The sequence below is a fragment of the Hoplias malabaricus genome, chromosome 7, assembly GCF_029633855.1.
Source record: "Hoplias malabaricus isolate fHopMal1 chromosome 7, fHopMal1.hap1, whole genome shotgun sequence".
NCBI lineage: Eukaryota > Metazoa > Chordata > Actinopteri > Characiformes > Erythrinidae > Hoplias > Hoplias malabaricus.
Window position 1 is genome coordinate 18,159,761 of NC_089806.1, and position 22,331 is coordinate 18,182,091.

General features: G+C 41.0%; 1 protein-coding gene across 5 annotated transcripts in view; it reads left to right on the forward strand.

Annotated features, from left to right (window-relative positions):
• Nucleotides 1-10,281, forward strand: part of runx2b (RUNX family transcription factor 2b) — a 67,740-nt gene extending 57,459 nt beyond the window's left edge. For 3 of the 5 annotated variants that reach the window (XM_066676903.1, XM_066676904.1, XM_066676902.1), the window contains 3 exons: nucleotides 2,292-2,456; nucleotides 3,715-3,876; nucleotides 7,125-10,281. In XM_066676903.1, coding sequence (XP_066533000.1) covers nucleotides 2,292-2,456; nucleotides 3,715-3,876; nucleotides 7,125-7,612 — 815 coding nt within the window. In that variant the 3' untranslated portion in view covers nucleotides 7,613-10,281. Of the gene's footprint in view, nucleotides 1-2,291; nucleotides 2,457-3,714; nucleotides 3,902-7,124 lie in introns of all 5 variants that reach the window. The other 2 variants (XM_066676906.1, XM_066676905.1) reach the window with 2 other exon arrangements.
• The last annotated feature ends 12,050 nt before the right edge of the window (nucleotides 10,282-22,331 follow it).

Here is a 22,331-nt window from a genome sequence, read left to right on the forward strand (position 1 = left end):
TGAGGGTCTGCGCCGTCTCCCAGCACAGAACATCGCTTTTTATATGAAGCTCCAGGAAAGAAGTCTGCACAAAGCACATCTTTGTGCAAGTTTTTTCCAAACTTCAATTTATTTTAGTATCAGTGCCTGGGCACAGCTTGTGGCAAAAAAAATTACTGTGAGACATACAAATTGTGCCTTGTGCATAAGAGCATGATTTGTACTCTATGGGAGTTTGAGCTCCATTTATGTTCCTGGAACCACTGGTTTTAACTGCAGTCACAAATGGACACATCATATACAAAAGCAATGGTGTAGTGGATCTCAACTGCATACAGTACCTAATGTCATGAGACATCTGCTCGGTACATACAGTACATGAAAAGTCAGTCAAATTTTGCGCTCCTCTGACCAAATTAAATGTTTTGTTTAATATCTGAGTATACATTCCTTAGGGAGAACCCACTACTGCACATTTAATGCAGAATTTTGCGAAAATGTTCATTTCAATTTTTGCTATTCAGACACTTGAATGCATCTATGCTGAAATAAATAACCTTGCACTCCCTTAGTCTTTCTCTCTCTACCTTAGATTGCATGTTGCCTCTTTGTTCTCTGAACGCTGTCAGATTAGCCCAGATCCTGTGTTAGCTGGCCTATCTGTGCCAACTGGACAGGTTCCAGCTTCAGCAGGAGTTTTTCTCTCTCTCCTGTTTGATATTTATTTTACAGCCTTCTCAGGGAGGCTGGTGCGGGCCTAGACAGACAAACAGGGCTGTTTTAATGGGAGAGGGAGGTGGGGGTTGTTCTGCTCAGGGGCCCTCACTCCTTCCTCTGCTATGGCTAGAGCAGGGGCAGGGCACCTGTGGGCCCTTAAACAGCCTTGTTATGGCTCCACTGTAAAGCATGTGGCAGTATGGGCCCATTGTGCCCACAGATCCCACTGATGGGGCACTGAAGGAAGGATGAGAGTCTGTGATTATGCTGTAAAAATTCTGTCTCGCTACACAGACTAAGGTGTTTTACATTTATACTAGCATTTCCTGCCCAGCACATAGCTGTATCTCTCACTTCTCCACTCTGAGCCTGTACAATTTAACCATATTGTCACAGTGGCTCTTAGAGCAGGAAGTGATTTTTCTACCTGAATGTTTAGTTTAGCATATTACAAGCTAATCTGCAGAACAATAACCTGCAAACAGCGTACACATATGTATGTATCATGTTTTCCTCTAAATTATAGAAGCTTCTGTTTATATATTCTTTAAAAATGTGCTTTATAAGAAATAATTTGACCACACAAATAGGCTTTAAGAGATTCACATAAATGAGCGGAAGAAATATAGTATAATATTACACCCTGGAGGGGGCGCCAGTCCTTCACAGGGCAACACACACACTCAAGGACACATTTGAGTCACTAATCCACCTACCAACGTGTTTTTTTGGACTGTGGATGGAAACCGGAGCACCCGGAGGAAACCCACGCGAACACGGGGAGAACACACCAAACTCCTCACAGACAGTCACCCGGAGCGGGAATCAAACCCACAACCTCCAGGCCCCTGGAGCTGTGTGACTGCAACACTACCTGCTGCGCCACTGTGCCACCCCCAAATTCCACATGCCTTATTCAAATTTTTTTAAATACTGGAAATTGTGAAGCAAATCTGAAATACATAAAGCACTATTTTGGAAGCTCTTTTGACTGCATATGACAGAAAAATATGCTCACAATTAGGCTCTAGACTAACATGCTAAGCTTAATATGCCAGAGGAGTAAATGCTTATTCAGAAGGAAATGGAACACCTGTCTCATTTTTATCCATCACAAGCCATATGAGAAGCTGACATGGTCCAAAATTGCAGTTAGCTTGGCCTGTACCTATCCATACAGATGGTATTAGACACAGATCAGAACTGGAGGCTAAATTGAACTATTAATGCATTATATTTTGACATGTAAGGCTCAAAATGTCCTTGTGCTGCACCAAACTCCATATTTCTTTCACCATGTTGCCACTGTGAGGATTTATTTTGTTTGTGTAATGAATAATACCGACAAAGCCAAAGCCCTAACTAGTAATTCATATTGCACTGCGGATGCCACGGCATTATCATCAGTCTTGGATCAGTGCATAAGGTTCATAGCAGTTTGCCTTTTGAAACTGGTTCAAAGCTAAACAATGTTGCTTTGCTTTCAGCAGGGTATGATTGACGTGATGATGTTTGTGGTGAATAAAGTGATGATGAAACAGTCCTGTGGTGGATCCAGTAGCTTCAGCTCATGTGTGGGCTTGTCTGTATTTCAGGACACCGGCCGAAGTTGGATGACTCTCCCAAGCCAGGGCTATTCTCCGACCGCCTTAGCGAGATTCGGCAGACAACCATGAGAGTTGCCATGCCAACACAAACCCCTCGACCCTCCCTCAACACCCCCAACTCCTTCTCTCCTCAGGGCCAGAGCCAAATTACAGGTGTGGGCAAGTTTTAACTTTTGAGCTGTTCTCACTCTTATTGCCACTGCTCAACTTCACCGTCATTGTTATAACTTGTGTTATAGACGGCCTACTCCTTTGTGTGTTCTTCTGATTCCTAATTCAACAGAAATGAACCCATTCAACTCTAATAGTCCATTTGTGGTTCACACAAATCCTATACTACATTATATAAATATTAATTTCATAACAGATACCAAATCAGTTATAGTTAATATATTTTACTGATTATATTCTCTGAATAAAAAGCACCCTCTGACTCTGCATTAAATTCAGATTATTTTTTTTGTCTTTAATTGTAATATTTCCAAATTACATTTATATATTTTATTCATAAAGTCATATGACAGCTTTTGAATGTAGTAAACTTGTTGCATTACTTTTGACAGTATTTTGTCCAAGGGATTATAATTAATAACAGAAGATATAGAAACTATATATTGTACAGTTAAGCCTTAAGGCAGACACAATGACACTCATGTTTCATAAGAGCTTTAGTCAATCTGGTGTCATTATCTCAGATGTAATGGTACACTCCAGAAGAGTTTTATAGAAGCTGAAATATCACACTATGAGGTGATCGAGAAGTGGAAACAGTGTGTGTTGAGGGCCCTGTATCTGCTGAGAAGAAGGCATATCATTTGTCCTTAACTACTGCTTTGAAAACTCATATCTTAGGCCTGGATTTTGTTACTCAGTTCTGCTGAACCTGGCAGTATATGTGTAACAGCAAATTGTTAAAATGCAAATCAATTGATTCCATATGAAATATATAAAGATAATATAAATATATATATACATATATAAAGATAAAAAGGCTCTCCAACTGCTCATACATACGTTTGTTATTATCTCAAAACATTTATAGATTTTATATATATAATAGAAAAAGCTCTATCATTTAATACACTAAAAAATACCTTATGTAAATGTGTACATTGTTTCCATAAGAATACATTATATTACTACAATTTAGTAATATAGTATAACAATAATATAATAATAATAATAATATAGTGTGGTCCACTTAGTATTTGCCAAGTACATAATTTGTTATAATATAATATAATTTATGTGGAAATAATGTAAATTCAATACAACACGTTTTTTTCAATGTTTATATATATATATATATTAGAAATTTAGCAAAGGTGTAGTGTGGGACAAGATAATTTTAAAGGTCGAAAATAACCTTGCAAATAATTTTCCTTCTCTTTGTTTGGTGACACTTGGTCAGACCCCCGCCAGTCGCAGTCTTCCCCTCCATGGTTTAATGAGCAAGCGTACCCATCATACCTGAGCCCCATGGCATCCCCCTCTGTGCACTCCACCACCCCTCTGTCCTCCAGCCGCGTCACGGGCCTGCCCACCATCAGTGATGTCCCCCGCCGCCTCCCAGGTAACCAGCCTCAGCCCCCCTGCAGGTGCGGCCCCTCGCCCTCTCGCCTTACACTGCCCTGGCCTGGGGACCATGGGGGGACACATACTCTCAGCTATGTAGCCCATGCATTTACTTGTAGTTTGTAGCTCATGATATATTTTAGTCTTACTGTCTTATATGCAAAAGTTTGAACACAACATTCCAGTTTGATTTGTAGATTTTCTGAGAAAAACATCTGTAAGGCAGTTTCTTTTTATGTGTTAGGTTTAGTATATATGGGAGGAAAATAAGCCATAACACATAAAATGTGCCACGAATTTCTGATCATTTGTGAAATTCAGCAAATAAACATTCATTATTCATTTAAATGTGCAGAGTTTTGTAGAGACTTAGAAAATCACACTGTTTGACCAGGGGCACCCACACGTTTACCTACAACTGTATGATCCATCAGAGTCATGTAAAGCATTTTGTTCAGAGTTTATAAGTTAATCTTTTTCTAATGTAATAAGACATTAGCTACGTTTGTAGCTAATAAGACATTTTTGAAACATCAGTGACCAGAGAGTGATGGAAAGACCTTTCTTTCCTCTACAAGAAAAAAAGAGATTGTTTCCTTTCCCCCCACCTAAGTCCTTTGATCCTGTGCCGAATATGGTTAATAACAGACTAAGACATAATAACAGGCCAGTGGTGGGCATATAAAGCAGCTTTATAGCAATATGGTTCCGAAAAAGTATGCCAGGGAACCCAAGCGTAGTTGTTGCTGGAGCTAATATGCTAATTTGTCCTCTTTTGCCCTGAACCTACTCAAGTGCACACGTTTTAAAGGCTAAATGTGGGCCGATGAGTTTCTCCCTCCAAGCACCTGTTTGAGCCGAGGCCAGGTGACTATTTTTCATGCTTTTTTTCCACTTTCTTTTTCTTCCTGCCCCCGGTCTCTTTCTTCTATGAAAGTGTGGGGCGACTGCAAACGATTAAATGAGCGACTCCCTGGTGTGAGTACTGCTTGGCAGCTCTTGGATGCCTGCCACCTGCCCTGTCAGGTTCGATTAGTCTGCTTATGTCAGCCTGTAGCATGTAGCTAAGCACACTCAAAGCCCTTGCTGTTAATAACAGCCATTATATGAGATAAGACCAGCGCTGTTTGACACATCCTGTTGCCAGCCAAGCAAACAACAGTACAAAAAAAACTCCTGTTAAACACAGTCACTGTTGTCAAATGTCATTACGTTCTGTCAACGACTGAAGTTGACATTGCAAAATTTGCTTAAAGTATAGTCGCATACAAATGTTTAACACCTTGATCAAATTTGTTGAGTGTGTAGGTGAAACAATTAACACATTCTCTAACGGGAAACAATGGAACACAGCAACTTTTGCTTGACTTGAGCATAACTTTCAGGCCATTATTTGTGGCATCTGCAATTTAAAAAATGTGCAGAATAATGTTCTCTGTAGGAGATTAATTTTCACTTAGAAAATCAGCAAAACATGCCATTTGACCAGGTGTGCACAAACTTTTGTATACGACTGTACGTTTTCCATGCCTGCTAGAACATTGTTCTAGAAGGAACCTACACTAAGTGCTTCTTAAGCAGGATAAGCAGGCTAAAATTTACAAAAGTAGCATCTGGTTTTGAGTCTTTTCTTAAGTATTGTGGCGTCTAACATCAGTGACTGTTTAAATGCAGCCTAAACATAGCCTTTATGTGTACATGTGTGTGAAAACCGGGGGCTGTGCTTTTAGCTGTTCTGCCCATTATTCAGAGCACACCCTCTCTGTTGCCTGGGGCTTGAAAACCATTATTCTGAGTGGCTCAAATCAAAGAAGTTTAATATAAAAGGAGGAAGAAAGTCATGGTGGGGTGGGGGTCACATTTGGTGTCCAGGACATGGGGCGCTAGCGACAATCCAAGCCTCTTCAACACAACACCACCCACACATAATCACATCCCCCCCCAAGAGTGCAGACATGGTGACAGGAAAGACGCCTTGTGATTTATGATAAGCTTGCTGTGCTTGGGAAATTGGGGTGGGGGTGCTTTTTTCCTCCTTTCCCTCATTTTTGGCACAATCCTGGTGCTAGGAGCGGCCCGTTAGTGGTTTGCAATTTCTGAGGCGGATGAAGGACAGAGGGCCGGATGGACGGGGTTCTAGTCTGGGCTCTGAGTGAAGGAGATACCAGGAGCCCACATCTGAGGCAATGTCTGTCTCCTTGCGATGCTTTGCGTTCCCCTCAAAAGTGCTTCCAAATGTGTGACTACTTATGCAACACGACTGCTTTTTTAGCATAAAACCGTGGCCAGGTTTACATGGACACACACATACAATTTACCAAAGTGATATGCATACCTAAGTATACACAGAGCAATAGAAACATGTGCAGACGCACATAAACAGGAATATGAATAAGTCCAGAGATGCGGACACAGATGAAGAGAGGCACATCAGCGTCCACATGAATACACATACACACGAGCTGGTCAAAGAAAATAAAGAAGAAAAGCTATAAACACATTCAGCCAGTCTAATGACTGTTTGTGTCTTGTTGTTGTGCAATGCTGAGATTTAGCAGAATAGCAGTAGAAAATGATTTGAATCCTACAAAAGTTTATTTTTGGAACGAGTTTTTTTTAGAAAAGCCAAACAGTCAAGCAATAAATGGTATCTAAACCTTTTTTTTAAAAAACAGCTTTTAGTCGTTAACAAATCGCAAATAGGTTTTCTTATAAGACATGCTCTCAGACCTGTCACAATAATCATTTCTGTGAGTTATATAGATATACCAACCATAGATATATTGTCTCAGAAATAAGTGGGTTAAACAATATTAGGACCATACCATTTTATTTTTAATATAATGATAATATAAAAGCATAATAAAGCAAGTACACACCGCATAAGAAGGGCCTACATATTGTGATCTGTAAGGGTCTGTGGGGAATATATTACATATTTCAATACGCGATGTTTTTATTCGCATTATCTACAATTTTAGGTGTTTATAACAATGTTTTTTTCTTTTCACACCTCTTCAGCTTGGCCTGGTCATAAAGTATAAGAAATGATGATGCTGATTTTTTCTTAAACGCTCCATTGTTCCAAGCCTTGTGTCAGACTCATAGCCTCAGTGTAAATCTAAAGAGATCAAAGAGATGCATTTAGGCTTAAAGCATTGGTGAATTATCTCTGTAACTAACCTTATTTCAGCATGTGATCTGAATCAGTTTATGTGATTAAGAGTGTGTTGCTTGTGTTTGCAGGTTCCTCAGACCTGAGTCCTTTCCCTGGGCAATTTGAGCGCCAGTTCCCTGGCTTCTCCTCCCTCACCGAAAGTCGATTCTCCAGTCCTCGAATGCACTACCCAGCCACTTTCACCTACACGCCCACCCCAGTCACCACAGGCATGTCCCTAGGCAGTGCCCACTACCACACCTACCTGCCCCCACCATACCCAGGGTCCACTCAGAGCCAGAGTGGGCCCTTCCAGAGCAGCAGCACCCCTTATCTCTACTATGGGGCCTCCTCTGGCTCCTATCAATTCTCTATGGTCCCAGGGGGAGATCGCTCACCTTCCAGGATGCTGCCCACCTGCACTAGTTCCTCTACAGGGACTACCCTAGTGAACGCCAGTCTTCCGGTCCAGGCCGACGGCGGGGGAGGTGTGGAGGAGGATGGCAGCCATAGCAATTCCCCCACAGTGCTGAATGCAGCAGGGAGGATGGATGAAGGTGTCTGGCGGCCATATTGACCAAGAACTATATCATATAAGCACATAGGGAGCAGGAGCTAAAGGTCCAAGTGAACTCCAAACCAATGACATGGTTTCAAAGCACAAACTCTACCAGGATTCCCATCCTACCTTGCTGAGCTATTCCCTTTTTTTTTTTTTTTTTTGCCTTTGGTTATTTGTAAACTTAAAATGTAATTTTTGTCATTTTCTGTGTATTTATGGAGCAAGTGTTCTTCAAAAGGAAGTATTTTAAAGCAAACTTTAGTGACAAGTCTTATTTGTATAGCTGTAATCTTGGGATAATTCCTCATTTACGGTTAAACAAATAGATATAGATCGACAGGTTTGTTAGCTCTCAGTCAAAGCTGTAAGCCTTAGCATAAATAGTTTTTTACATATGGTAAAAAGCACTGAGCAGCGGTGGGCTTCAATTCAATTTGACAAACCAAGTTTGTTTTCTAGGACTCGTTTTCTTTCTTTTTTTTTTAACTTAAGTAATTTAAATTATGCGTGTTTGGTAAGAGGATATTGAGTTTGTAAGTTATAAAGCCATAAATTAATAATGTATTTGGAACTTGATTCATAGAGGGAATATTTTTGTAAAACATCTATGTTCAAGTTGATAATAGAATTAATACGTAATTTAAGAATAGTTTAATTTTCTGTGCCTTAAGCCTATTGAGTTAGCAGGGTTTATCGCTCTAGAATTTGAAATATGCTTTTTCTATAACCTTTGTACTCTCCATTATAGAAAAGCTCTATTCTTATGTAGCAGCTAGACATGCTAGTCTGAATTATGGCTTTAATGCTTGGTACATAAATCTCTGGTAAACTTTAATGTTCGCAAAAAACCAAAGAGATGCTTACATTTGCTTGAAGATGTTTACTGAATTATATCATGCTTCCTTTCATTCGCAGTAGTCAGCATGCGGTATTCTCGAATAGATATTTTCATCAGTGTTAATCTTGTTTTAAGAAATGAGAAATGCATTCTGTTCTGTTTAAAAACGAAATAAGGGCTATAACCGGAAAATGACTAAAGACTCTGCACAATAAGTGGGGGATGCTCTGCACCCACGTAAAAACTGGATCTGTTTACTGGAACATAGAATGTACAAAACCATGTCACACACCATAATGCATTGGCTCAAAATACTGGTAATGCTCTGTGTAATGGCAGCTAAAAGAATACTCAAAGACTATCCATGATTTCTCCTACATTTTAACGTTCAGTTTGGGTACATTTGTAGCTGCTGTTGTACTTTAGGTACAGTCCTAGAGTTTACAGTTCCATGCTAATGAGGAAAATGTCTGTATATTTAATAGAAAGTCGCACACATGCTCCAATAATCAATACCAATTTTTATTACAGTTTCCGTTGAATTGTGTGGTTTTCTCTCTCACAGATAACATCTCTAAAAGTTGAAAACCTAAAGTGCTGTTGCTCTGGTGCTGACACTTTTGGTGGTCTAACAGGTCTTGTGCAAACATTTAGAATCTCATAGAAGGAACCTTTTGCACTTATATTCCTCATCAATATGCAATCAGATTGCCTAAGCTCCTCAGAAACATCTCCTGTAACTTGAACTAAATCACCATTTTGTCTGGAAATGAAATAAGGGTGGTGTTTGACTTTTTCACTGCACTCAGAATGCCGTTTCTATGTGGCTATTGATGTAAAGCCCTGGGGAAGCATTGCTGACTTCATTAGCTGTGTCCTTGGTGTACTTCAGTGAGTAATTTAACAAACAGTTAAACCACAAATCTGCCACTTTCAGTGTTTCTCGCTCTTTGTGTAGCACAGGTGTTGTCACTTACCCTTCATCCAGTGTAATTCTCAGTCGGGCCAGCAGCTTTTATTCTCATCTTTTCAGTTGTCTCCCCAACCAGTGCCTTATATTGTACACTACAGAGAGTGCAAAAAATACAGGGAGTTAAAGTGAGCCCTATGTATCAGTTGCAATGATTTCTGAAGCCTTGAATGAAACCAAATCCATTTTAGAGCATTTTAGAAGAGACTCTTGTGTTCTCAGAGAGCGGATAATGCTCATAATGCATTCATTTCCACAGTCAGATAAGCAAAAGCACTTAGTCATTTATACAGTTCCTATGCACCACTCAGAGTAATGGCATTAGCTGTACTGATGTCAGCCGGAATTATGCCCTAATTTGACTTTTACATATGTATTATAGTTTAAGATATTTTGTCTGATAGTTTTAGTCGTACAGCATCGACGTGTACTTTTTTTTCATCTCTTAAGTTCCACCCGGTTGCATGATGATGAATGAATAAAAGCGTGGTTGTGATGAGCTGTGAGAGTGAGCAGAGCTTAGTATTTGTTTACAAAATGTTTACAGCATTGTGAGTGTAAATCGTTCTGATGGTTATTGTATGAGGCAAATATACCCCCATTCCGTTTGTGCTTATTATCTATTTTCTTGATTTGTAAGATACGTGTCTTCCTGGTGAAAGTACCAGATTGAGAGGAGGGGCCATTTTGTAGCAGATTTTCTCTCCAGAGCTTGCATGCTATGCTTCACTTGCACAAATGTGTTTTATTTATCATGTTTCTGGCCTTTGAGGTTTTCTTCTCTTGTATCATTATAGAACGGTGGCTAAAGGGAATGATCTTTGATGACAACAGTGAGAGAAATTGGCATTTGTTATGGTTGTACTTGTTTACTTTTTTAAGGGAAATAAAATACATTTTTGCAGTTATTTTTGTTTTCTTTTTCTTTATATACAGCAGCAGACAGACTCAGAATACAGCTCCTAAAGTTGAAAAGGTACTGCTCAGTATAACTACAGAACTACAGGTTAAATCATTCCTAGATGGTCCATGATTTGCACTCAAAACAAATGACAAGACAAGAACGAAATAGAGTAACTCAGGCTTGGTGTATAATGTAGATACAAATAGAAAAAACGAAGACAATATACAATTGAATAAACTAAGATTCATTCATTATCTGTAACCGCTTATCCAGTTCAGTGTCGCGGTGGGTCCAGAGCCTACCTGGAATCATTGGGCGCAAGGCGGGAATACACCCTGGAGGGGGCGCCAGTCCTTCACAGGGCAACACACACACACACATTCACTCACACACTCACACCTACGGACACTTTTGAGTCGCCAATCCACCTATCAGCGTGTGTTTTTGGACTGTGGGAGGCAACCGGAGCTCCCGTAGGAAACCCACGCGGACACAGGGAGAACACACCTCCTCACAGACAGTCACCCACAACCTCAATCAAACCCACAACCTCCAGGTCCCTGGAGCTGTGTGACTGCGCCACTGTGCGGCCCATAAACTAAGATAACTAAATTAAAAATAAGTATTTACATTATAAACTAAAATATTGCACTATATAATGCAGCAGCAACAGTCTAAGATGGTTAAAGTGCAAATAGTGCTGAGTTATATCAGTTATATCATAAGAAACAGTGACAATTTGGGTAGTACTTATACTTTTTTATATATTTATTTAAATATGTTGTTTGTTTTCAGCAAAGAAAGTTATCTTAAAATGCCAGTGTCCATCACAATCTCATATCTATCCAAAATAGTAACTTTAAAAATGAAGGAAAGGCCAAGTTAATGGATCAAGATTGTTTTGTCCACCCATTTAGACAGACTTGTCGGCTCTTTCATCGTAAAATGTTGATACAATATAACAAGAAACTGATGCTTTCAAACCTTTTTTTCCAGGTTTTACCCTTGTCTTGTTTATTAAACTGGCATCTCCTATTGGGAAGATCCATTGCACACAGGGTGCTAACCTGAGGGAAGGGCTAGGGCTTTTAAAACTCATCTAAAATAAGATCACTTTGAAAGCTACAAAGTTTCATGAGCTTATCGATGAATCTTGCGGCTGTCTCTGTGGAGATCAAAGCGGAGGTCTGGTCCGGGGTTTGGGCTCTACTGTAGTACAGACAGGCTTGGAGAGCACTGTGGATCAACATTTGCTTTGGATAGTGTGAGCTGGCACTGAGCTGCTGGCCACAACTGTGTCTTTGTCCCTGCAGCGCCGCTTTCACCGAAAAACCAGGCCTGTTCAACTGGGCTGTTCTACGTTATTTCAGACATAATAGCCATAATCAGAGAGTGCTTTTTTGAGGCAAACTGGGAACATTCCAGGGATTTCCCTGAATATGAAGTGAGCAGGGAAAGTGGAGCGGGTCTCAGGTTTTGCATTCCCGTCGTTCCAATCCGCATCTAGCAATTAGGATAATGAACCAGGGTGGAGAAACAAGAGCCGGCTATATGTTACTCCAAAATATGCAGAGAGCAGCCCTTGAAAAGAAGCTTAAAAGTATAAATATACAGAGCACACACACACACACACACACACACAAAAGAAGTAAAGGTCTGACTGTAATAGCCATGGTTTGTCACTTGTGTAAATGAATGAATGATTACTATTTGGTACTTTTCTAGAAACTAAAAAGCACTTTACATTTTCAGGAGCATTAGGAAGTCTCCTCAACAAACACCAGTGAGCTACATCCACCTGGATGATGTGAAGGAGTCAGTCAATGCCAGTTCACTCACCACACGTAAGAGAGAGTAGATTAGAGGGAAAGATTAAGCTGATTGTTATTTGAAGATGGGGATGAACAGAAGGCCAGAAGTGACCACAGTGGTCGATTTTAAATGCTGCTCTTTTTGAGGAAATGCCCTGGGATCTTTTATGAACTCAGAGTCAGGACCTCGTTTTTTTTCTCTTTGAATGACACTTGGATTTGTTAGGTTCAGCTGCCCTTGTTGGGCCCACCGACACCACTTCCAGCAGACACCTCCAACACCACCCAACCCACTCAATTTTTCTTTGAAGGTCTCCCATTCCCAGTACTGGCCAGACCCAAACCTGCTAAGCTTCAGCGGTTTTGCATGTTGTGGTGTTCGGGTGCTGTGCCTGCTGCTATGTTTTTCCTCCTGTGGAAATGATGTGCACGTCTGCACTGCGGAAATTCGGTGCATTACTTTTTAATCTAGTGAATCTGAATCACTGCTTTCTTCCTTTTATTCAAGAACCACCTCTGTGAGTTCTTAGAGCTCAATCCATGTATCTCTTCACTTAGACAAAATGAGAAAAACAAGGGAGTAGGATAGAGGGAGAGGGAGTAAGAGAGAGAAAGTGTGTGAGGGCGAGCGAGACCTTACCCAAACCAGTCAGCACCTCAGAGTCACACGGCCCAATACAAACTTGACTCTGGCGCAGTGTCAGCAGCAGATGGCCTGTGTTAAAGTCCATGGGGAAGGGCCTCTAGCATACATTAGCACTACACGCTACATTCTGCCACTCTGTCTGGGCCCTGGGCTGTTACATAACCTGCCAGAGTCCTGTTCACATGAAGTGACATGGTATTTCAAGCAGAAAAAAAGAACATATGCTTTCCTATAGCATGCACATTTTTTATTTCATTCCCCAAGCTACTGTAACTGTAGCTCTGTTGTGCTACTGTAACACCAATGTGCTGAATGTGTTGTGTGTAAAGGGTTTTTTTTCTGTACATTTCTGGGACCAGTTTGTTTGCCAGCACTGAGCTGTATCTGTCAGCTCCTTTTCAAGGGCGTGTAAGCTATAAGCTTAGTCTCTGGTTAGAGGACCTTTATTGTGGAAAACCATAACCAATCTGATTTTTATGTATTTATTTATTTATTTTTTATAAAGTATGTGAACAAGTTTTAAAAAGTACCACAAATATTATAAAGGAAGAGGAAATAGTTCACTGCTTCTGAATTTTGCGGGGTTATAAGCATGTGCAGTAGCCAGAACAGCTAAATCCAGTCCTAAACAATGTGCGTTTTCTGGTATATTGATTTCAAGAACCTAAAAGCTGATGTGTGCAATGTACAATGCTATAAGAAGCTAGAAAAGTGCTGTGTAAGTGTAACTTTCATTCTTTCATTTATTCATTCAAATACACATTTGAATCATTAATGTGGCTTTTAAAATTGTATAGGTCTCCCCTCATTCAGACGGCAAATAGTCTGGATTGACTGTCAAATTGGCTGCTGAGTGGACAGACTGCACTGATTCTGAATGGTTCATTCAATACTATTTTTCAGTACTGTTACAGAGTATAGCCCAATGCTTTCTTTGCATATGTGTTAGCATTCTTCCACTCTGTACTTCAGTGCTCAGGACCCCTAACCACCACAGAGCAGATATGTTTTGGTTGGTGAATAGTCTCTTGCTGCTTTTGTTGGTCGTTCTCTAGTCCTTTATCAAAGGACACTGCCCATGGGATGCTTTTGGCTGGATATTTCTGGCTGATGAATGGTTCTCAGTCCAGCAGTGACACTGAGGTGTGTAACACATAGCACACCACCTCTAAATCTGTGTCACGGCAGCACTAAGAAGACTGATCCACCGGCCAAATAATTCCTGCTCTATGGGTGTCCTGACCATTGAGGAATAGAAGGAAAAGGGACATCAGTGTATGACGAGCAACAGGTGTATTCTGTGATCGCAGAACTACTGAGACACAGTCCAGAGCATCTAGTTGGAACACACATCATTACATGCATTACAGGGTGAGTAAAATGTTGCACTGCACCCTTTTATTTTAGAAACGAAAGGGAAAAGGAGGGCGGCACGGTGTCGCAGTCACACAGCTCCAGAGACCTGGAGGTTGTGGGTTCGATTCCCGCTCCGGGTGACTGTCTGTGAGGAGTTGGTGTGTTCTCCCCGTGTCTGTGTGGGTTTCCTCCTGGTGCTCCAGTTTCCTCCCACAGTCCAAAAACACACGTTGGTAGGTGGATTGGCGACTCAAAAGTGTTCGTAGGTGTGACTGTGTGAGTGAATGTGTGAGTGTGTGTGTTGCCCTGTGAAGGACTGGCGCCCCCTCCAGGGTGTATTCCCGCCTTGCGCCCAATGATTCCAGGTAGGCTCTGGACCCACCGCGATAAGCGGTTACAGATAATGAATGAATGAATGAAAGGGTCAAAGGAAATATCTGAATTCCCCAGCAAGTAATGGGTGAAGAGCCCTATATTTCAGTCTATGTCTGAAACATGACCGCCATCTTGAAAGCTGCCATATTGGATCAAGGGCAAGTTTTCCAATGGGAAGGTGGTCATGTAGCATATTAAAGACGACCAGAATTATCTCCAAAATCAATTTCTGCAAGCAGATTTGCAATATCTCTTGTGGTTCAAAGGTTATTTACACAGAAATTTCAAAAGCTTTGTTCTTTGTTACAGGCTCGATCGGTATATTACAGCCACCTGCTTATCTAGCATTACTCTTGTAACAGTATTTCTGTGTTAACTTGGAGTCTGTCCCTGTTTGAGGCAGGAACAGCATCTTTTCTCAAAGGAAGGAACATTTCTGTGAGTGTTTGACTGCATTCAGCCAAGAGACCACAGTGGGATGATTAGTTCTGTATTACAAACACCATTCCAGTTTGGCAAAACGGTATTGGATGGTGCTCCATCACTACAGAGAACAGGGTTCCACTGCTCCTCAGTCCATTGCTGAGTGGCTTTATACCAGTCAAGTCAGTACTTGTTGTTGGCCATGGTGACCTTAGATTCAGGCTCATGTAAAAATTGACTGTCTGTGGCACACAAACCAACACAAAACATAATTTGTGAAATGACTATGAAATATTGCATGTTGTCTGCTTGTTAAACCCTCTCAGTCTTTAGTCACACTGCAATAAGCCGGACCTGATGGAGGGAAGTATATAGACTGCTTATATAAACCTTTTAAACTATTCATAATGGTATTGTTCATTATATAGTTTTTAAGATGCCATTATGGTTATCTGATTTCTGAGCACAAATACATCCTATGGGTTTAGCTCTCTTTACATTTCTGTCAGACATATTCAGCCTCAGACTCCAGCGCTGAGTCGGGCCTAGCTATTATTCTAAACCCATAATAAATATTTGCACACCTTTAAACTTATAGATATTTAAAAGGTGTCTGAAATCAGATCAGCCCGAGTGCTCCATCTAGTGCTCAGTGCAGACCTGCAGCTTGTGTGGAAAGCTGATAAGACTCTAATAATAGATAAGAAAGCTCAGCTGACTGAACCTGATATCTCCAGTTTAACTCTGGCCCATGTGAAACTGGAGCAAGCATAATTTAGCATGTTTTATTAGCTGGAAAAAAAAGAATGTTAGGATTGTTTGTGTAAATGCTTTGTATTGCCACAGTCTGCATTATCATAATCTCCTGTTTATTGATGTACAGACTCACCTGGAGTGATGTTAAAGTCTCAGAGCACTTTCGGCATATCAGCAGAGGGATCTGGAGACGTTTCCTCGCTTCACCTCACTGCACTGAACTACAAACCCACTGACCCATAATTATGCTAATTGGGAAGATGTCCTAATATCAGGACCATGGACAGCTACCACGCAAACAATAGGGCTCTTTGTTGGGTCTATGCACCGGTGCCAGGAGTCTGGAGTTCTCCACCATCTAAACTGTCAAAAACGACTCACAAGCATCGAGCGCCTCAGGCAGCAGAACATTTGACAGGACAGGCCAGTGTTTTGTGCCAAATATTCATGCAAAACAGGCCTTTTCCATAGGCCCGGGCCAAGCTGTAAAATGTGAAATATTTGGACAGAAACTCCATCTTCAGATGTCGCCAGCCGTGGAGGAGTATAGACATGTTTCTCGTCAGAGGAACAGCCGCGTAAACTTTTTGATGGGGCAGAGTGTTAATTGAGAACTAATGAACTGGTAACGCAAAGCAGCCCCTCCACCGTTCCAGAGCTCCTTTATGATGACTGACATACAGTCTCAGTGACACTGGGCCAATTATTTCTGATTCTCTGTTTTGGAAAATGACAAAGAAACGGTGGCCAGAGCGTTTCATCCATGCCCATGTCTGCTCCTCGTTTGGACTCCCAGCCCTGTCTCCAAACATCCAGAGTCGTGTTATTATATTAATGACAGATTTTATGGTTTATGACTGGAAAGTCAAACATTCTCGATTTCCTGGGGAGTGTGCGATGATTTATAAAGCCCGATGATAAAGCAAAATTTTCTTGACAGCCGTGGAACCTGCGAGGGCTTCTGTGGACAGAGCTGAGTGCAGGAGCGGAGGACGACTCTCTTATGTGGAGAGAGATATACGGCAGCCAGAGGAACTCAGCTGTCCTTCTTCCTTATGCGGGCGCAGAGTCATGTCACCGAAGAATTATCATCACCGCAGACGCACTGTAACTGTCTGCGTACCCACATCCCGCCGCTACGGGAAGAGCAACTGCTCGAAATATCAAATTAAAAAACTCAGACGTCAATCTTTTCACTCAGGCTATAATCGCTCTCTTTCTGCCAGACGTCTGATCTCTGCGCTAAATACAAACCTGGGACATCTCTTTTATAGCCCTGCTTATATTCAGTCACTTCTGTGGCCTTGTGATATAGTAGGCCTCACCGATTGCAGACAGATCCGTCCAAACAGTAGACCCTTTGATCTGGAATCAATACAAACCCAGATCCCTGCCGTGTTAGGAAAGACAGAGCTCAGTTTGTGGATCTGAGGCCTTGGGCTCATCGCTAATGTCCAGAGGACTCCGCAGCCAGACAGGCCTCTGGTTAGGTCATCAGCTCCAGGATAAAGCCACAGGCGTGCGCCGGTCGTATCAGTAATCCCCATCAAATCCCACCGCAACTCACTCCCGCTGCATAGCAGGAGAAGCTGGGCCTTTTCACCATCACTGAGAGGAAGAACCCGATACTCTTTACTTCTGAAAAGCCCAGATTCCTATTTCTTCCAATTTGTCTTAATAAAAATGATATCCTGCTTTATGACAGAATATTGGAACACTGCTCTGTCTTCCTAACCATGATTCCTCATCTCTGTTTTTCGTGATTAAACTCAAAGCATCAAAAATGTTGCTAATATGGCCTTCCTTCCCTAAAAATAAATGCACTAGAAAAGGTATTTTGGAGCAGTGTCACAGAAAAAATGTTTGTGTTTTAATATGTTTTAAACATATTAAAATGCTGTTATCTTTTGAACTGCAGCTAACACAACATGCTTGGTGGAGATCAATGATAGACCAATACCAAGTCATTTCAGCTAACAGAACCTGCATTGGACAATATGACACTGAGGGATTAGTGATAGGAGAGTTTGTGGACCAGTAGGGATTTCTTGGACTCCAGACCTCAGATAGTTCAAGAAGCATTTGTGAGCTCCCATATATAGACCAGTGCTAAGACATTTGCCCCAGTGAAGGACACAGGTAACAAATAACTGTAGGTCCAGTTTCAAAAAGCTAAATCGCACCCGTATAAACTTGTCATGACACTAACATAAACTGACACATATTTATAAAGCTTTAAACCATAATCTCCCTATCTAAGCCCTTTTGTCAGCTCTCATAGATTGCAGCAATGTTTTTCCACCACTAGACTGTCATGACTTGCTTTTGAGAAATGGTAGAGCACACCATGACTTTGGACTTTTCAGCAGATTAGACATCACAGAGATTTAATATCTTTCAGTAGCAGTTCAAACAATAACGTAAATAACCTAAAATAGTTGTTGTCAATGACACTGTTATCTATAACCTTCATAGTGCACTATGTCTCTGTGAAACATGGGCTGAATCTTATGAATATATTGCTCTAAATGAGCCCCTCCCCCCAGGCACAGCTGCAGTGTAGCCACAATTTATGATTCAATTATAAACATAAGCCCAAATTCAGGTTATGAAGTCATTTTTGTCTTACAGTGGCTACTTCAAAAAAAATTAAAATAAGTAAAAAAAAACATAAGGCAGCATCATTTCTTGCTTATCACAGTCTATATTCCTCCAGGTCCTTAGGATTTTCTTAGAAAAGTTTTCTCTCAGATGCAGTTGTCTCTTAAAATGGCTTTCAAATATATTTTGGATACACTGGGGTCCACTGCAAATATTTTAGGACTCACTCACTGATAAGATAAGATAGGATATGATAAGATAAGATAATCCTTTATTTGTCCCACAATAGGGAAATAAATACAGGTGCTGGTCATAAAATTAGAATATCATGAAAAAGTTTATTTATTTCAGTAATTCCATTCAAAAAGTGAAACTTGTATATTACTATCATTCATTACATACAGACTGATATATTTCAAGTGTTTCTTTTAATTTGATGATTATAACTGACAACTAAAGAAAACCCCAAATTCAGTATCTCAGAAAATTAGAATATTACTGAAGACCAATACAAAAAAGGGATTTTTAGAAATGCTGGCCAATTGAAAAGTATGAACATGAAAAGTATGAGCATGTACAGCACTCAATATTTAGTTGGGGCTCCTTTTGCCTGAATTACTGCAGCAATGCGGTATGGCATTGAGTCGATCAGTCTGTGGCACTGCTCAGGTGTTATGAGAGCCCAGGTTGCTCTGATAGTGGCCTTCAGCTCTTCTGCATTGTTGGGTCTGGTGTACTGCATCTTCCTCTTCACAATACCCCATAGATTTTCAATGGTGTTAAGGTCAGGCGAGTTTGCTGACCAGTTAAGAACAGGGATACCATGGTCCTTAAACCAGGTACTGGTAGCTTTGGCACTGTGTGCAGGTAGCAAGTCCTGTAGGAAAATGGAATCTGTATCTCCATAAAGTTGGTCAGCAGCAGGAAGCATGAAGTGCTCTAAAACTTCCTGGTAGATGGCTACAATGACCTTGGACCTCAGAAAACACAGTGGACCAACACCAGAAGATGACATGGCACCCCAAACCATCACCTACTCTGGAAACTTTACACTGGACCTCAAGCAACATGGATTCTGTGCCTCTCCACTCTTCCTCCACACTCTGGGACCTTGATTTCCAAAGGAAATACAAAATGTACTTTCATCAGAGAACATAACTTTGGACCACTCAGCAGCAGTCCAATCCATTTTGGAAGTGAGACGCTTCTGACGCTGTCTCTTGTTCAAGAGTGGCTTCACACAAGGAATGCAACAGCTGAAACCCATGTCTTCTACACGACTCCAGCTGTATTCCAGTCTTTTTGAATCTCCGCCACATTTTTGAATGGGTTTTGTTTCACAATCCTCTCCAGGGTGCAATTATCGCTTGTACGCTTTTTTTCTACCACATCTTTTCCTTCCCTTCGCCTCTCTATTAATGTGCTTGGACACAGGGCTCTGTGAACAGCCAGCCTCTTTAGCAGTGACTTTTTCTGTCTTGTGTAAGGTGTCAGTGGTCGTCTTTTGGACAACTGTCAAGTCAGCAGTCTTCCCCATGATTGTGTAGCCTACAGAACAAGACTGAGAGACCATTTAAAGCCTTTGCAGGTGTTTTAAGTTAATTAGCTGATTAGAGTGTGGCACCAGGTGTCATACTCTGAAACAGGCTGTTCATAACCATGAATGTAAATTGTACTACAAACTCACCTTATTAAAGCCAATTTATCATTAACAGAAAATAATAAAAGCAACCATAGATTACTTTTCAGCACAGCCTCCAAAACTACCTGGAATTAATAAAGGAACAACCATCGTTATTCCTTCTGATTTTAGCAGCAATGATTGACATTTTTTAATGATTGCTAAATTGATAACATTCAATGAAGAATTCAGAGTCAGTCCCAAACCACATCTGTTCTTATTGATGAATGCCTCACAAGTCCTGAAGTACACCTAGAGTAATTTAACACAGTCAATGAAAATCACTTGCATAATTTAACTAGTGCATCATAGTCATCTTCATGTAAACTGGTTTCTGTACCAACACAGTTGTCGCTCGGTGTGTTTAAATCTTAGTACAAACAGGAACCGCTCAGTGATGTGTACTGATTCTTATGAAGAAGTTACACTGAAAGTACCAGGAGAGTACACTAAGACGTGGCATGTTACACTGTAAGCACAGAGAATATATACACTCTAAAGCATGGGCTGTGGGGCAGCACAGCGGTGCAGCAGGTAGTGTCCTGGAGGTTGTGGGTTCAAGTCCCGCTCCGAGTGATTGTCTGTGAGGAGTTTGATGTGTTCTCCCCGTGTCGGCGTGGGTTTTTTCTGGGTGCTCTGGTTTCCTCCCACAGTCCAAAACACACATTGGTAGGCGACTCAATAGGTGTCCATAGGTGTGAGTGTGTGTGTTGCCCTGTGAAGGACTGCCACCCACTCCAGGGTGTATTCCATCCTTGCTCCCAATGATTCCAGTTAGGCTCTGGACCTAACACGACCCTGAACTGGATAAGAGGTTACAGATAATGAATGAATGAACAAACACGGGCTGTATCATGAAGTGTGAATTCATTGTGAAAAGTGCTATGTAAAATAAAACTGAACTGAATGTCACCCTGACATACACTGATCTAATGTGTATAAGCCATTTGATTGACACAGATGATGAAGTTAGTAAATGAAACCTTTAAAAAGTGACATTATTAATGTTTATGTAGGTTCATGTCATGTTATGGTGCTGCAGGTGTTGTTACTACCACACACCTTCAAGAACTCAGGGTTCTGGGTTCAACCCTTGCTTTGGGTCACCATTTCTGAGGAGTGTGGTGTGTTTTCCCAGTGTCTGCATGGGTTTCCTAAGCAGCAGAAGTATAAACTGAAATCATGTTGAAGTTAATATGGACTTGCAAGGGCACCATCTACTGGCCATGAATAAGAATGATATACAGAACATTGCTGAGATTCTGTGGCTTAATAAATGGCATATCCACTAAGCATCCCCTATCAAACCCACAGAGAGAGTTCTTTGGAGTGATGCCATTGTAGAACCACTTTGGTTTCCTCAGAGAATGTTTGCATGGATTGCATCTTCACAAAACCTACATGAAAGGTTCTTTAAGGAAACCAAAAATGTTTCTTATACACCAGAGTTTCTTAACCACCACAAGGGTACCACAAAGCCTGGTCTTGGGCCAATACTGAGTTGGGTGGGTCTATAGTGGGCTATGAATGGTACTTTGTAGTAACGTGTTGGCTTAACAATTAAATGAAAAATATAAAATGGTTCAAAATGATAAACAACAGTCAAGCTAAATTAATGTAATGATGCCAAACAAAGCTGGGTTGCCAGCATTGAAAATATCCCCCAAATTAACATTAAAATTATTAAGCAACACAATACAATGTCTTTTCAAGAGGGATTTCATGAGTTGTAGTGTTTAATAAATGGGCCTTGTGTTGCTTTAAGACCCCTTTTCTAGCACATTTATTTTGACAAGTGTAGGTGTAGTTACTATCAAGGAGAGAGAAGGTAAGTAGAACCGTGGCTTATGCTAATACATATAGGCCTAACTGACTATGACACTTGAATGGAATCCAGGCTTGCCTTTAGAGAGTGTCCAGTGCAGTGAGCTTGGAAAGAGCACATACAGAAAAATCTCCACTCTCAGCCTCTGTTTAAGAAATCAGATGATGTTGATAACATGGCAGTTAGAAACAGGTGGAAGTACAGTCAGCAGAAACTCCAGATTAGCACTCAGCGCACATACACAAGTTACAGTTGCGGCCAAGCAAAGTTAGTGATGACATAAACACGATATCTGCAGGTCATTAGAAAGCTGTGTGGAGATATTCCAGTAGAGGTTTATGGTGGATCACTCAGTAATTTATAGAATGGATAATGAGAGCCATAGTCAACACAACAAAAAAAAGGATATGGAGTAGGTACATTCACTCATTCATTGTCTGTAACTGCTTATCCAGTTCAGGGTTGCGGTGGGTCTGGAGCCTACCTGGAATCATTGGGCGCAAGGCGGGAATACACCCTGGAGGGGGTGCCAGTCCTTCACCAGGCAA